Source organism: Saccopteryx leptura, chromosome 6 (genome assembly GCF_036850995.1).
Source record: "Saccopteryx leptura isolate mSacLep1 chromosome 6, mSacLep1_pri_phased_curated, whole genome shotgun sequence".
Taxonomy (NCBI): Eukaryota; Metazoa; Chordata; class Mammalia; order Chiroptera; family Emballonuridae; genus Saccopteryx; species Saccopteryx leptura.
In genome coordinates this window covers 177,785,610-177,802,936 of record NC_089508.1, presented here as the reverse complement: position 1 = coordinate 177,802,936, position 17,327 = coordinate 177,785,610, and the positions used below count along the sequence as shown (strand labels likewise).

General features: G+C 43.6%; 1 protein-coding gene across 2 annotated transcripts; it reads right to left on the bottom strand.

The window, feature by feature from the left end:
• Positions 1-3,343: 3,343 nt before the first annotated feature.
• Positions 3,344-17,017, bottom strand: LSM11 (LSM11, U7 small nuclear RNA associated). Of its 2 annotated transcripts, XM_066342028.1 has the most exons (5): positions 16,531-17,017; positions 10,661-10,800; positions 8,136-8,219; positions 7,561-7,668; positions 3,344-7,482 (listed from the first exon to the last, which is right to left on the bottom strand). In XM_066342028.1, the coding sequence occupies exons 1-5, from the start codon at positions 16,979-16,981 to the stop codon at positions 7,258-7,260; spliced, it is 1,008 nt and encodes a 335-aa protein (XP_066198125.1). In that variant the 5' UTR covers positions 16,982-17,017; the 3' UTR covers positions 3,344-7,257. The 2 variants fall into 2 exon arrangements, with proteins under 2 accessions (XP_066198125.1, XP_066198124.1); XM_066342027.1 differs by having other exon boundaries at positions 3,344-7,668.
• Between the last annotated feature and the right edge of the window lie 310 nt (positions 17,018-17,327).

Sequence of the window (17,327 nt, the reverse complement as noted above, 5' to 3'; positions counted from 1 at the left end):
ACAAGATGTATGTACAACTCGCCAAATCTTTCAGGTTTTGCCCTTTTAGGACTCAGGAGAAAGACTATATATAGGTCCTTTAGTTTTCTGTAGCTTGAGCATATCCATAGTTTAGCCTTGAGAAGTTTTATTTTAGTAAGATGGATTCATAGTTGACTGAGAGAAGCATTCTTCCCAAGTGCTGGTGCCTACTGAAAAGAAAGAGATGGTGGAATTTCTGAATGCATACTGAGGAGCGGGGAAAGACCACGAGTGACTCCACAGCCTTTTAAACAAGACTACTGGATCGATACCCCTCCGACAACCAAACTATCTGGTGGGTGAAATAGTTTATGGTGCTCACTTGGCAGCCACCCTTCCCAGAACCACAGCTGGTCTGCTGCCCCAGTCCTCTCTGAAAGCCATGAAGGCCCAAGTGCACGTCAACTTCTCATTAAAAAACAATAAAAACCCCAGTACAAATCAGAAGAGACTAGAGACACTTGAGTAAACCAACAAGTTATATTTTAATTCAGTCCTCTGGTATCTGATTAGTCTAAGGGGATAACTCAGCTTGCCCTTAAACTTTTCTGGTCAATGCCTAAGGAATTTAGTATTTTTAAGGTGCAACTGGCTAACAATAAACTGAGTCAGACAAATCCAGATAGAATTGCAAATGTATCATTTATTAGCAGAGATGTTGGCAAGTTACTTAACCTCCGTTTCAGTTCCCTCCCATATAACAGGGACAAAAATCTTCTTCTCATGGTAGCTGTATCTGAACAAGGTAAAGCATGTAACATACTTGGCACAGGATTGGAATGTTCAAAAATGACACTATTTCTTACTGATGTTCTGTCCTCTTCTCCATGACATAGCGTGATTGAGCGAAGTGTAGTGTAAGCTACCAAGAACGCATGAGACAAAGCTCTTTATTGTAATCTTGTTTTTAGTTATTCATTTGAAGACGGCATCTATTATTTCACATACTGTACTCCTCTTCACCATAGGCTGCTGGGAAATTACTTCTTGAGGTAGAGATGAGGTCTTCGGAAGGGCCTGACATGGAGTGCTGAGACTTCCTGGCACTGCCCACCGATTCCTTCTGCCTCAGTGCCCAGCCTAAAACTAGACTTTTCTGTGTCTATTATACAATTTCCTCTGATTCCACAGCATATCTGTTTGCAGTTCTGGAGGCTCAATTCTGGTCATGGAATCACAAGAGTTACAGCCTTTCTCACAAACGGGCTCTCAGGCACCAACACTGGGTGGAACTGAATTATTTCCCACACTGAGACAGCCACTGAGAAATAGGGGCATCAAGACAGTTTTCTGGGGTGATCCTTGGCAAGCAGGTGGAAAGAGGCTGGATGAGTTGACAGTATTCCAAGAAAAAATGAGGAACCTCATGATGTGAGAATAGCAACAGACTCTAAAACAGTGAACACTGGGCAATCTCTCTCTTAAACACATCCCTGAGCACATTCACTGGCCAACTGCTGATCAATCAGGTTTCCTAAGCTTCAAATTAGGTAAATCCAATATTGGTAAGAAACATTTATACTGCCCTTGAACCGATTATAGCTTAGTTTTCCTTAATTATCTCAGTCCGGACTGGTGAGCATCTAACAACGGTAGCAGTGACTGGAGATCTGGAGAGGCAGGTCTTTCTGGGACCTCTAGTTAAGCAGTTCTCTTTAAACTACTGCCACCTAGTGGTAATTTAGCAAACAGAAAGAACCTTCACTTCTATCCAAGGAGAGAATGTAGCTGGACAAGAAACTTTCTTTTCTTGCCACTCCTATCCAGAAAACATAGGGAAAGAGTGACAGATATATCTCATGCCAGTGGCCTTCATTCTCCTGCCAATATTTAACTATCACTGTATATTTTAAACGTCAAGCTAGCTGATTCTTCTGCCTTTATTTTGATGAATGAGGACATTCTCATTTAATCAGAAATCTTTGACTATAAAACAAGCCAGAAATGGAGCACTTGGGTCTTGTCTCCCTTTCCTCCACTTCTTCGGTGGTTAGAAATTTCCTGTATGTCAGCTGAGCCCAATTTAATAAATTCTTTGAAAGTGGGGAAATGGGTCTCGACAGTTCATTTGAGGTTTCCCTGTCTAAGAACCAATGATTTTTGTCCATCTTCCCAAGGGGGCTCAGTTCTGGAGATCAAGTAATCAATACGGCAAATCTTTGCACAGTTCAACTTTCTGTACATGCACAGAGAAGAGCTGGTGGTAAATTCACATATTTCTGGAAGCAGTGAGGATTAATCAGTCAGATGTGGTAAAACAGGCAGAAGGGAGCAGTCAGTGGTGACCTCAGGAGATCCTGAAGACAGTGGGTTAATGCCAGTGACCGACTAGGTAGAATGAATCCACAGGGCAAGTACCATTGCTTGGGGCTTAAAGGAGATAATTTACAATGTGGGCCAAGTTTCCTTTCTAAACACGAACTTCAAATAAACTTGAAAAACTACCTCACAGATAAAAATCTAGATGTGTGTGCTTTGGTAAAGAAAAGGCACAAGGTTACAACAATGACAATGCTGGAAATGTTTTAACTTTCTAGGTTGGTATCTCTACTTGGTAACAGACTTCCCTGTCTCCTCTCCACTCCCTCCTCCCCAAATCAGCAGAGACAAAGAAGCCATTACATTAATACAGTCATATTTATTACAGTTTCCAGACTCCCATATGACACATATCTAAAGCAGAACATAGCAAACTGACATTACTAGCGGCAATCCTCCCTAAACAGGAAGGGGTTAGATGAACTTAATAATTAACAGTAATTTCAAGACAAGATTACAAGTCATAGTTTTTTTCTTTTAGCAGCTCGTATATGACTAGAAAAGCTATAAATTCATAGTCATCCAGGTTTAGCCTTGTCTAGAAAAACATTAATAAGTCACGGTGCAGAGGGTATCCCCAGGGTAGCCCAGAAGGCTAACATCTTTAGATGTCAGTATGAAATAAGTAAATCACTTTTCAAGACATCACTTAAAACTGTCTGCTTTACTGTCAGAACAACAGAAAAAGAGCTGGACAGCTGCCCTAAAACCTAGCTCACACATAATTCAGCCAGATAATCATTGCTTAAATAATATCTCTTAAAAATTTTTAGACATTTTCCCCCACAGCTCTAAAAATGTAACATCAGACATTTGCTCCAAAGAACTAAAAATCAAAAAAATTGCAATGTATTGAGGATAGCTTTTATAGCTTTCCTGAGGGACATTCCCCATCTTTTCAGAAAGTGTTTTAAAAGAAGCACTAACTCTGGTTGCTTATCAAACTACTTTTTATTCTAAATAAATAAAAGACCAACTGAAGGTCTCAGGTGTACTCCCCCCCCCCCCCCTAGATCTCGGAACCATCCAAAACCATTTCTTGACAGAGAGCTTTCATTTTTATTAGAAGACTGCAAGAGAACTTACAAACATTTGAAAAATACTCAAAACACTGAGAGTAAAGAAGGCTCAACCCTCTCTCAGAGCCTAGGAAACTGTGACAGGACCCCAAAGGCTTATCTTAAATCCACCAACTCAATTTGCCAGGAAGCAATGACAGACCACCCACCTTTCCAACACAGGCCCAAGTAAGATCTTCTTGCTTTACAATCACTAAGAAAAGCCTTCTGGGATTTACTGCCCAGAAAAACAGGCTGATGAGCAGAAGTTACTGGAAAAGGGCTGACTGCATTCTGTATCTAGCACAGGAAAAGAAAAATTACAACAGTAGCGAAACCATTATATTTATACCATGACCATCTTACATACAGCTTGACCTTCCCACAGTAATCATTTCATTCATAAAAAATAAAGAATTGAAAAACTTTAGGGCAGCACCAGTGACAGCTAGCTGTCTTTGAATAATTTAAATTTTTTCTTAAAGACAAAATTTAAAGAAGTAATTTATAGAACCTATTCTATTTCATGATTTTACCTATGTCAGCTGCTCTAGAAATAGTGCAAACAGGAGTACGAATATCTCCCCTTCATCAAATTAGGTTTCTGTTTTTCTCAAAGGATAGAAGCAGTACACCTACATTTCTGTAAGGCTTCTGAGGATTAAGGGCACCTCATAGTTCATGACCTGACAATCTCTAAAGGTGCTTCTGGACTATTTCACCATGAAAATAAAGACCCTCTTGATCCACTAACATCTCATAGCAAGGATTCCTATGCACCTAAACTTTAATGCTAATGGCGTCTAAGCTTTCTGACTTGATATGCACCATGTACAGAGAGAACTCACCAACAGCCTACCTCTGCAGTGCAGCATAAATGCTTCCCAGAAACTAGAACAGACAACCTCAAGTGCAAGCTCTCTGAGTGGTAGAGCAGTAGAATCACCTCTGTGCACAGACAATGGCACATAAAGTCATTCTGGGTGTAAAACCATATCTTCCATGTCTCCATCCCTGGTTCTTATCTAAAAAAGTTGGAAACTCCTTGGAGGACCTCAATAAGTACACAGGTATGCCCTGTGAAATGTCTGGAAAACAAATTCCCATATTTAGAGATTATTTTGAAATACCGAAGTTGGATGTTCAAAAATAAGTAGTACTATTCCTACCAAGTTTCCCAATTCGCAGCCTCTGGAGAATGTGAGAAGCCAGTCCTGCTGCACTGCATCTGCTTAGAGCCCTGCTCAGGATGGTGGTGGGCCTCCCAGACTCACTTCTAGCTGTCCCTTCTCCCTTCCCTCTCCTCCTGAGGAAGACAGTTTTTGAGCAGCATATACATTTTTAGGACCTATTTTTTCTTCCCTAACAAAAATTTCTCCAATAATAAAGAAAAAGGCAATGATCAAAAATTGATTTCTCTAAAAAAGTATCATGCTTTGTACAAAATAACATATTGCTAGATAGTTCATTCAGTCCAGGATCACTGTCCAAACCAAACAAATAAGTGGGCACATAAGACGGATCAGTTTTAAAATAATTTTCAGAGCCAGAATTGTTAAATTGGGCAGAAAAGCAGTAAAACAATCCTTATATGGATATATGAAAATTATATACAAACATGAAAATAAGCATATGTTTTTTTGGTTCCAAATTTTTACTTTATTGGGAAAATGCAGTATCCATTACAGCTTCTAGCTGAGGAACAAGGGGGCAGACAGATGAGGACAGCCAAACAGGGGCAACTGCTCAAGAGGCAGAGGCAGGGCTGCCTGAGGGTTCAACAGGACAACTATTGGGGAACCGAGGTTTTCTGGGGGAGGGGGCTGAAATTTTAGACACACTACTTAGAAGAGATTAGATTGGCAGATTTCAAAGATGAGTGGTCAAGTTTGTGACCTGGCACCTCTCTAAATATCTAGTACATCTGCTCTAGCTCTAAAAAGCATATTCAAAATAAAAATAAACAAAACAATTTCCACAAATTCCCTTTTGGAAATGTGTCCTTTTTAGCTACTCATTCTAACTTTGGTACTATTGTATAAACCCCTGAGAATTTCAAAGGAATTCTTTCTGCTAATGACCAGAAAGGGGTGGGGGCTAGGATGGAAGGGGAGCAGCAAAGAAAAGTTACTCTCCTCTTACTGAATAGATTCTTCTGGAACTTCCATTGTTCCTTAAGAGAAAGGAAAGGAATATGGAAAATAGTTCCTGAAGATATCAGTGCTTTCTGATCACACCAAGATCATAATTATGACACCTACAGAGATTACTTTATGTAGCACCTTCTTGCTCATAAGAACTTTTACCAAACTGTAAAACAGAGTTAGTAAAAATTACTTATGGCGCTTAAACATGCTTAGAGACTTTAAAATGCTTTCCTAAAATCCTGTCTCAGTGCTCCTGTGAGGTAGGTGTCTGACGGGAAAAACTGAGGCACAGAGGGTTAGTCTGCTCTGCTTTAACGATGAGCGGTGACCCAGCTAGCTGGAGGCCCAGGCACCCTAGCTCCATCAACTTTATTCACCCTGCTTCTCAGAAGGTTTATCTAAGTTACACAACAAGTACAGCAGGGGACATTTTTCCTTTCAAGCATTTTAATTAGTTAGCTATTTCTTATTCTCATTTTGAACATGAATTAACTAAAACAAAACCAAATATCAACTAATGAAACAAAACAAAAAAAATCAGTATAGCAGTATTGCCTAATAGGCTGTGTCAAGATATAGCTTATTCTTCACTGGTGACTGAAAAGCATATAATATGATTCAAGTAGTACTGGAAAGTGTTATGTATTCCTGTTACTGAAGCCAGGCTGTGAGTAAAGGGTCCCTTGCAGACACCACCCACTGTGGTTTTTGAGAGCCTGACACAAGGGAATAAAACTACCACCAGTGTCTCGTGGAAAACCACTCTGAAAGATACTCTGCACAGGGCCAGCCCTGCCAGGGAAGGGGACTCTCGGCGGGGTAACGCACATATATCACTGTATCACTGAGTGTTCATGCAGCACTCTTTGAAGCCAGACATGGGGTCACAGTAACTTGCCATAAAGCTCACAGGATAGGTCACAGAGGGGCGATACATAGGGTGCATGCACTAGTACCATGCCACAGAAATCAGAGAGAAGGACAAGAAGCCACCACACGAGCATCTTCTAGTCCCACCTGGTAAGCCATTGACAGATATTACCTCTGGTAAGGGAAGACCGCTGAGGTCCCATATTCCTTTCCATAATCAGAGGGATAAAATCAGGGCATTCACTGCTGCTCTGAGCATACTAACCATTCAAATTTCACCCTTACATAGGTTGGTAAATCTCTTAGATCTTATAGACATCCATTTCTTGATAAGAGAGAATGGCATAGAGCAAAATTCAACAGTTAGTTACAAGATGTGGGTGCAGAGCTGCAGGGCAATTTTATACTGCTTTTCTTAGAATCACATCCATAAGTACTCAGGGCAGTAGTTTTGACAATGCCTCATTCTTTTTGAGGTGAGTCTCTTTCCCCAGTGCTATGAAGTCCATGGAGTTAATTCAATTCATACCGTAACCCCTGATTCAAATGGAAGATCTTATATTCAGTCTGAGTGTCTGAAGTAGACCATGATGCCAAATCAGACGCGTGTACTCACATGCAGCTTTTGCCTTGATATTAATACAAACACCTACCCTCCCAAGGCCTGTCTCCCCTTGAGGGAGCTCATCTCCCAGAGAGCCCGAGCCTGGCTCTCTCCTCAACACATGCAGTACCAGAGGGAATCATTCCAGCTCAGGGTTTTACTGGGATACTAGGACATAGCACAGCAGCGATTCATGCATTTGATGTCTAAAAGCCAAAGCTCAAGTGAGGCCGAGCTGTCACTGTGCAAGGTGAACCAGCAGGACATTTTCGCCTCGGATGAATATCTGGTTTATGTGCCTAGTGAATACCTTCTGGTAATCTACTTTGGCCTTTTTCTTTTTCTTACGGGACTGGCCCCTGGAAAGGGTGGTAGCTCTGGAAAAGGTACCTCCTGCACTAGACCCTTCTGTCCGCATGGTCCTCCCTGACAGCTCTGACCTGGACTCCTCCCTTGTGGATGCCTGCAGGGAAGAAGGGACAGAGCGGGAATGTTTGCGGGAACCCCGGTCAGTGTCTCCTCTTCCCCACACTGAAGCTACCTTCCAAGTGGATGTCTGGGAGTATCTGGACAGAGTGGAGTCTTCAACGGCAGACTTAGAATCTGCCTCCTTCTTGGAGGAATCTTGAAGTCTTAGTCGATCAAATAGCTATAAGGAAAGCAATGACAAATTTTAGCCTTTAACACCCCTCTCAATATATAGGGAAAAAAAAGACCAGCTTTCTTAACTATGCCCTTTGGACAGCTTGCTTCATAATTTTTAAAAAGTTAGTAATAAAATTTCTACCCATAACTCAGATAAATCAGTAAGATTTATCTTATTGTGTCTAAAGAAAAGACATCTGCTCATTTCTACAAAGTAAAACAGAAAGACCTTTAAGCCTTATAAGAGGTAACTTGTTGCTCAAATAACATGCAGGTCAGAAACAGGAACTAATTGGAGTTAAGCTGGATGCATGAGCAGAGAGACATCATGCAAGGAAGCCCTTGGTCCAGGCATACCTGGCTGACTGCACTCCAGTTTTCCCACTAGGAGACCCTGGTCACTGTGTGCAGTGATATCAGTTCCTACACCTGGAAGCATGCTGGGTGCTCAGGAAGTCAGGCATTGCCTACCCTCGTGAGAGTCAGTGAAGAATCCCGATCATACGCTTTGCCTAGAACAGGCTTTCGGTAAGTCTCATCCACATCAGTAAGTGCCTAGAGAAACAGCCCAAAGGGGGAAATTGAGGCAGGGTTACAAATATTATTTTTATAGCTTTCAGAAAAACATTTAAAAGGCAGGATAATGTCTAATTGTAGCAGAATTAAACTTAACAGGTGACTGAGCTCTTGGGCAAAAAAACACAGTAGCACCTGGCACTGTCTGAGCAGGATTTGCAAGGGGCCATGTAAGACACGTTTATTCTGTGGCAAGGCCTTTACAACTGCAGAGGTCCTCAGACTGCACTGTGCGGAAATATCCAGGAAGCACATTGAAGTACGGCTCCAAGGCTGCTTCTGTCCTAGAGACTCAGCTGCAGTTCTGGGAAGAAGCCCAGAACCATGGTTTTAACCAGAACCCCAGGTGATTCGGGTGCAGCATGGCCTTAGACCACACTTTGAGAAATACCACTTTACTGCTTCTTGTCCCTTCCCAGTTTCTACAGTTTCTTTTCTTTTTTTTTTTTTTAATTTTAGTGAGAGGAGGGGTGGCAAAGAGACAGACTCCCATATGCACCCCGGACAAGATCCACCTGGCAAGTCCACTAGGGCAATGCTCTGTTCATCTGGGCCCTTGCTGATTGCAACTGGAGCCATTTTTTAGCACCTGAGGTGGAAGCCATGGCACCATCCTCAGTGCCTGGGGCCAACTCGCTCTAATTGAGCCTTGGCTGCAGGAGCAGAGAAGAAGAGAGAGAGGGAGAGAGAGAGAGAGGCAGGGGCATGGTGGAGAAGCAGATGGGCACTTCTCCTATGTGCCCTGACTGGGAATTGAATCTGGGACATCTACAAGCTGGGCCAATGCTCTACCACTGAGCCAGTGGACCAGGGCCCCAGTTTCTATGTTTTATGACAGCAGTGAACAGAGATTGACCAGAGTTACACACTTAATTACTAGTGAATTCTTATCACAGAGAGATCAACATCACAGGACAGCTGTTAGGATCAAATGAGATCATGTATGAGAAATTGTTTTGAAAAGTGTAAATCACCATATGAGTATAAGCCGACAGTATTATTATTACTAGCACTATCATTACCTATGTTCTCTTAAATCCTTTTCCTTTAAATATAAAATTATATTTTTTCTTACATTTTAGAAGCGAGAAAATTGAGCCTCAGAGAAATCACTTTGCCTAGAGTCACAGTCACCAAAGTGAGAATTCAAATCCAGGCTTTCTGAGTCAATAATGGTTGAAAACATGATTTTAGAACTCAGACCTGGAATAAAGTCTTGGTACTTACATTTACTAACACTGTGATTTGGACCAATCTTCTAAAATCTGCAGCCTCAATTCCTTTATTTGTGAAATGGAACAGTAATAGTCCTATAACTCATTCAGTGAGATTAATATATATACAGTCCTTGGTATAGTATCTGGCACATAACAAGTCCTTAGTAAATATTAGCAACTATTATGTATTATCAGCCAGGGGAACGCATGGATGGAGATAAAGCAGAGGGAAAATAAAAGTTGGAGATGGATGATCATATGGAAAGGAAAGTCCTGGTGGCTCCTATTTTAACTGCCTCACAATATAGTTGTGCTATAATATATCCCTTCTTTTCTTCAAATATCTAGTAAACAATAAGCCTCTAGAGGGCTGGGGTGTGTGGTACACTCCTTCATAAGGAAACATCATACATAGTATCTTGCTTTATTATTTTTCGTGTGTGTGTTTTGCTTATATTTTAAATATGTTTATTGTATTGATTTTAAAGGGAGAGAAGAAAGCAAGAGAGAGACAGGAACATCAATCCGCTCCTGCATGTGCCCTGACTGGGACTGAACCAGCAAGCTCTGTACTTTGGGATGATGCTCCAACCAACTGACCTATCCAACCAGGGCAGTATCTTGCATATTAATATGTCTGCTCCCCCTCTATCCTTACTTATCTTTCCAAAAATAGCAGAGTGAAGGTTCCTTTCTGAAACTTCTGTACTTAGCACTGTGTCTAGCCAAAGTGGAACGTTGATAAAATATTTTTGATAGGAAATCAATATAAAATAACTAAACTGACAAAATAAGTATCCCTGCAGGCTGGGTTCTCAACTTTGGCATCAAAAACTTTCTGCACTGCATAATGCTTTGTTCTTTGGGGGGGGGGGGACATGCAGCTGAAGCCATGGCCTCTACCCACTAGATGCCAGTAGCGCCCTGTTCCACAGTTATGACAATCAAAGAAAAATGTCCCAGACACTGCCAAATGTCCCTGGGAGGGAAAAAAGGGCAGATTCACTCAGCTGAAAGCCACTGCCTTAAGGAAAAGGAAGCAATAAAAATAACTTTTTTGTTGTTTCCCAAGAGAGTATAAAGATTCTAGTTCTGGGAAGTTATTCTGTAGGTTTTGCAGAATAAGGTTACTCAGGACCTTTCCACTTATAAAAGATTTAATCCCCAAGAGGTTCTCCAGCCCCTTAAGGAAGGCTTAATTACCATATTCCAGAACTTGTCAAATGCTACAAGGAAGCCTGTACAGACGCCCCGAAGTCCCTTGAAGGTGCGGATGTGAACATTCACCTTCACCCCTTCCCGGATACAACGATGGAGTTCACCCAGAGGGCTACCTTCGTGCACTGAAACGAGAGAAGAATGGTCAGCACAGAATGAACTGCTCTCATTCCCAGAACTGACAACTAAGGCCACCATATCCAGCAATACAAGGGAACACAGGGCAGTGGCAACCTCACTGTGGGAACAGGAAGGCACAACGGGCAATATGGCTGTGACAGGCAACACACGCTGAAATGAGACAAGATTTCACCATAACATGGATCAACCATATGAATGGCTATCATCTAAGAGCTTCACCTTATATACATCCCATAGTTTGTGATGTTATTGAATCTAAGATTCATCATCATTTTAAACCTTTTGGGCAAAAAAGAAATACCACATTAAATGTACACAGCAGCAAGATTCTTCTCAGTTCTGAGTTGTTAAGGCAACTATTTTCAGAATAATTCTCATGAACCATATACCCAACTTGAGCCTTCCAAAGAACCAAAAATTGTGTTAATATGTTTAAAGGAAATAAGTTGTATAACACATCTGTCCTTAAACCACATGTAACCCTCCAAGAGAGAGAATGGCCTGTAGGCCCCCAGTCTCGGCTACTCCGCACGTGCTGTCTAAGCCACTAGTGTTCCAATGCCTGTCGCCCTTCACACTAGCAGTCAGAGACCTGTCTGTATCCAAGGATTGCTGGGGTAAAAACACCTGCTGAGAACCTGGCTCCTGGGAGACTGCTGATGAGCATCACGTAAAAAAGAGCAGTATGACAATTCATAAGAAAAATGCTTTTACTATGATGGATTCTTTATTTTCAGAACTTGGGAGCAGAGATAAAATTTATTTTTATTACTTAACGTTAACTTCCCCTCACAATATGCTGCCTATCCCCCCTTTCCATATATATATCCTCCCAAAAGAAAATCACACACATATACATACTCTCTCACACATGCATTCTCACAGTCATGCATACACAGTTTCAGTCTTGCCCTCTCTCCCAAGACTGCAAGGCAAAATTCTTTGGCGAGTACTGCCATTGACAGTAAACAAACAAGAAATTGCTCTCTGATTTCTTTCTAGGGGCATAAAATAGAACAACAGTCCTGTCTTTCAGTTTCAATAACTAAGTTGGTTACTCTTAACCTCCTTATTCTTCCCTCATGGATGGGCTTATAAATGATGGCAGTGATAAATTAATAAAATACTCCTGGAAGAAAATGACTTAACAGATGAGAAGTAAGACTGAAGATTCAAGAGGAAGATGTCAGAAGGTGGAGCAGAGTGTAGAAACAGCAGCTTTGAAAAGAAACATAAGAACTTTGGTCTGACCTTAATCATCTACCCTTCCTCTTGCAACATTCTAAATTTCTTTGATATACAAGGCTGTGTGTATATGTGTTCATGTGTCTGGATAGGTGTTCTAGACTGTTCTAAATTCTCTTTTAGGTCAGTATCACTAGTGTGACCTTGATAACTTTCTCTCTACAAGTCCAAGTATAATCATCCATAAAATGAAGTTAGATGACTAGTTAACTTCTAGATTAAATCCCTATAATTCAATGTCTTAGAAACTGATCACAATGCCTGCATTACCCCTTTTGCCTATATACATAGGCTGCCCCCAGCTCACCACTATACACACACGTGTTTCCACAAAGAGTGGAGAGACCATTCTTTTTCTAACTTGGTAATAAATATTGTGCCACTTCTCCCCCCCCCCCCCCAAATCAAAGAGAAGAGACAATCTGTATCTTAACAATAGTCTCATTCAAATTTTAAAAATGGCAAACTCAGATCTTTCAACTCTCACAGCTGTGTCTTTTTCTTGATTTTTTTTTCTTCCAAAAATTTAATAAGGTGTAATTCCAAAAAGCATTCCTATCCTTCTGTGATCAAAGGTACAACACTAGCACCACCTATCTGAGCAGACTGCCAAGGCTGAGATGAGGGCCACATTCTGAATCTCTTTCTAGCAGTCTCTCTGACAAACTCCAAAATTATATGAGCGAAGCTTGTAAAAGCTTAATACGACCAAACAAACAAAAAGTCTCATCTTTGCAGAAAGTTTTTCTTCCAAATTCATTTTTCCATTACCACTATGCTTGGGCCACACCCTTCCAAGTCCAGGTCATTTTTAACTCTACTCTTATTTCTCCTTGCTCATGGTCACCACAAAATTCAGACAATAGATTCCAAAAAATTAATGCCTTTCTCCTTCCACAACAAACTGTATCATCACCATCATCATCACTGTCACCATCATTATTACCAATTACTGAGCCCTCAGTATGGGCAACACCCTTGGTAAGTTTATCTACCATTTTATTTAATCCTCACAACTAACACAGGTACTTTTATTTCCCCTCATTCTAGAGATAAGGAAAACCAAGACTCAGAAATGTTTAAAGAATTTTCTCAAAGTTACTTATCTATTAGACAGCTGAGCCAACAAGTCAATACAGGCAGGTTACATGCACCTTGACTTAGAACTTTTAATTATGACAATTTACAGTGACACTTAACATTCACCAAGAAGTTCCCTATAGCCTGACCAGGTGGTGGCGCAGTGGATAGAGTGTCGAACTGGGATGCGGAGGACCCAGGTTCGAGACCCCGAGGTTGCCAGCTTGAGTGCAGGCTCATCTGGCTTGAGCAAAAAGCTCACCAGCTTGGACCCAAGGTCGATGGCTCGAGCAAGGGGTTACTCGGTCTGCTGAAGGCCTGCGGACAAGGCACATATGAGAAAACAATCAATGAACAACTAAGGTATTGCAACGAAAAACTGATCATTGATGCTTTCCATCTCTTTCCGTTTCTGTCTGTCTTTATCTATCCCTCTCTCTGACTCTCTCTCTGTCCCTGTAAAATAAAATTTAAAAAAAAAGTTCTCTATATACTAAGAATGATTACAGTGCATTACATGTGTTAACTAATTTAAACCTCACAACAATAGGTAGTCTATCATTGTCCTTTCACAGGTGAGGAATTAGAGGCCCTAAAGAGTTTAAGTAACTTGCCTGAACTAAAACAGCTAGAAAGTGGAAGAGTCAGTATTCAAACATAGGCAGTCAAACCCTGTGTTATATTCTACTCCCAAATGCATTTATTTCACTACTAGAAAGTTAGCTCCTAGAAACATTTGTCCTAAAAGTGCTTTTGCTTAAGAATATACATCGTAGTTCCCACTCTCTGTTATCACAAAGTCAAACAGAAACTCTTTGGTTTGGTTCTTCAATGCATTCTAGCAAAAAATCCCTCTCTGGACCCAAATTCCATTTTCATTCCTTTGGACACAAATCCTCTGCCTCACATATGCTGCCTCCTCCACACACCAAGAACAAGCAAGCAAGGAAACATCAGAATGTACTCTCCTCTTCCGTCTCCCGAGACTAGCATAATGGGCAAGCACATAGGCCCTGGAGTTGAACAAACCCAGGATTCTTAGCTGCAAACTAACCAGTTATGTGACCCTGGGCAATAGCAGGTAATAACTGAACTGCAGTTTCCTCATCTAAAAAGATGAATTATATCACATTTAAGGGTAAATGAGAAATAATGCATTTAATGCATCTATAAAGATGCATTAGGCCCTGACCAGGTAGCTCAGTTGGTTAGAGTATCATTCCAATACACCAAGGTTGCAAGTCCGATCCCTGGTCAGGGCACATAAAAGAATCACCAATGTATGCATAAATAAGTAGAACAAATTAATGTTTCTCTCTCTCTAAAATCAATGAATAAATTTACCCTTAGTAAAATGAGACATAGTGCATCTAAAGAGCTTAGCGAAGTACAGAGCACAAATGTGCTCAATAACAGTAGCTATAATTAGCTGCAATAAAATTATCACCTGACCTTAAAGGGGGAATGGAAAGACTGTGGGTGATGGAATTTTTGTGTTGATTGTGGTGGTGATTTCAACTCACTTAAATGTGTATTTTGCTATATGCAAAATACACCTCAATAGCCTAATTTTCAAATAATTACTGTTATCCACAATCATGTTCTTCCTTAACTTCAAGACCTAAGGCTAGCCTCACACAGAACTCTTTCTGGAATAAATCTAATCCTCACCCATGTTTCTGTATTCTTTTCTGCTTTCTGAAGGTCACCAACTCGGTGATGTCTACCCATCTCTATCGTGAACCCTCCACCATTTCCAGTAGCAAGACTCAAGTTTTCAAAGCCTAGGGCACATTCTCTGATATCTTGATTCCAGGTATATATTTTATTGTGGGAATTTGATAAGGCTGGTCCTCACACTCTGTCAGAAGAGTACAGCCGAGTGCTCCATAGGTAAAGCTAAAGCCTCCCACTGAATAGAAATATTTCTTTTTCTGTGACAATCTCAGTAGCAAAGCAATAACTGGAAAAATTAAAGGAATGTTCATCTGAAATTTGGAGTACATTTTAAAGCTCTGATGTGGCAAAAAGTAAAGGCAAAACTAGGTCCCCCAAACTGCTCTTACTTTTGGAACATGATACTCCATCTTTGTGTCACTGCTGGACAAGCAAGCGGGGTGAACCCTAAGCTTGGGCAGGGATGTTCTGACATAGTGAATCATCTGACACAGACATCCCTAACAGCACACAGCTTTTCAGGATGTTTCTTTCTCAATTAACACACTTCTAGGAATAAAACAAAATATACCCTTGCTGAGGACAACACTCCACTCCACAGGCAATGATTTTTTGTTTTTGTTTTTTTACTGATTGATTGACTGGTTTTAGAGCGAGAGGAAGGGAAAGAGAGAAAGAAACATCGGTTTGTTGTTCCACTTATTTATGCATTCATTGTATGTGCCCTTCTGGGGTCGAACCCGCAACCTTGGTGTATTGGGAGGACACTTGACCGAACTGAGCTATCTGGCGAGGCCAATCCGAAGGCAGTGGTTTAATCATATCACAATTTAGCTCTCAGGATACAGATGCTCTGAGTGGCTAAGTAGGTCATTGCGTTCACCGGACAGATGTCAGAACTGCTCACCGGAAGACAGAAAGATATAAGCCTGGGCTGTTTTTATTCCATTTATACAGGACCTAACTCACACATTAGCAACCTCGGCTGTTAACAGCGTCCCTCCAAGGTTCTATCAGGATGCTCCAAGAAATTCCCCTGTGCCATTTACACCTTCAGAACTTAAAAGAACCTGCGCCCGTGGTAACAGGAGCCTGACAGACAGTCCTGCACCCAGCCTGGCAGAGCGGCCGTCAGGCAGTGCCTGTGTTTTAGTGGCATTTTGTGCCTGCTGCGTTCTAGCACTTGTGAGGTGGCCCTGTGGACACGTGTGTATCAAGGCCCCGCAACCCTTCCGCATACAGCGCCCGAGAATGAGCTGTCACCTAGTGAGCAGGGGCTGAGGTCATGTCCTCTGTGCTAGCTGAACAGATCTCCCCCCACTCCACCTCATCAGCCCCCAATTCCCCTGATACTGGCTGTGCGCCGCCTCCTCCGTCTGTGGTCCCAGTGCAAACCCTGCCGGCTGCCCAGGCCCCGCTCCCTCTCCGGACGCCCCACCGCACCTGCAGACCCTCTCTGCAGGGTGCTCACCCCCGGACCCGGGGACTCTTCCCCGGACCCCCCACCGCTGCAGACCGACACCCATCAGCCACGAAGAGCCTCCCCACGCCGCCTGGTCACCGCTGCCCACCCGGCTCGGGCCGCCGCCCCTCCCCGCCCCCCACTCAGGACCGCCGCCCCGTCCCCCACGTTGCTCAGGCACACGCCCCACTCGGTCGCGGACCGTCTGCCGGTCCCGGGCGCCCGCCCGCCGCCAGCCCGCGGGACTCACGGGGCATTCGCGTGAGCACGTTGCGCGGCGCCTTCCTGGCCCGGCCCGGGGCGCGGCGGCTCTCCCCGTCGGCCTCGTCCCCCTCCTTCTTGACCACCATGAGGCGGCGGAGGCGCTCGATGCGCTCGGGGTCCGGGGCGTGGGCGTCGGGGCGGCGGCGGCTCCGGCTCGAGGGTCCGGCGGCGGCGGCGGCTGCGGGGGCCCCGGAGGCCGGGTCCACGCCCCGCGCCCGCCCGCGCCCGCCGCCCCGGCCCCCGGTCCTGAGGAAGGTCTCGTAGGCGGCCACGTTGTTGAAGCAGGGCGCGTTGGGGTAGGGGATGGGAGGCAGGCGGGGCGCGTACAGGGCGAGCAGCGGGTCGAAGCTGTCAGAGTTGACATCCAGGCGCGGGTTGGGCGGGCGCGCGGAGCTGCCGGCGCCGGGCGACCTCGCCCCCCGCTCCCGCTCCTCCATGTTTGAAAGGCCCGCAAGCCGAGGCCGATGGGAAGAAGGAGCCGGGCCGCCAGAGGGCGGCACTGCGCAGCCGCGGAGCCGGGCCACACTGCGCCGGCGCGGCCGCGGGAGGGCAGCACCTGACCGCGGTCGGCGCCGCCGGGGGTGTGGCGCGTGGCAGCGGCTCGCCACCGCCACCCAAGACCTCAGCACGCGGACGAAGGGCTCATTTGCTTTAATGCGGTGTTTTGGGTATTTGTCAATACTCCATATTCCCTGGGGTTGAGCCTGGGACCCACATGTTAACGAACTCCCCAGGCGTTTCTCTGTTCCCTGGGACTGCAGTCTACTAGCTTGAGCTGGCGGG

Coding starts and splice junctions, on each gene's coding strand:
- LSM11 (XM_066342027.1), bottom strand. CDS start 16,981: ATGGAGGAGCGGGAGCGGGGGGCGAGGTCGCCCGGCGCCGGCAGCTCC. Junction 8,220..10,660: donor TTGACAAGTTCTGGAATATG/GTAATTAAGCCT, acceptor CTGTTTCTCTAG/GCACTTACTGATGTGGATGA. Junction 7,669..8,135: donor CTTCACTGACTCTCACGAGG/GTAGGCAATGCC, acceptor CTTTCCTTATAG/CTATTTGATCGACTAAGACT.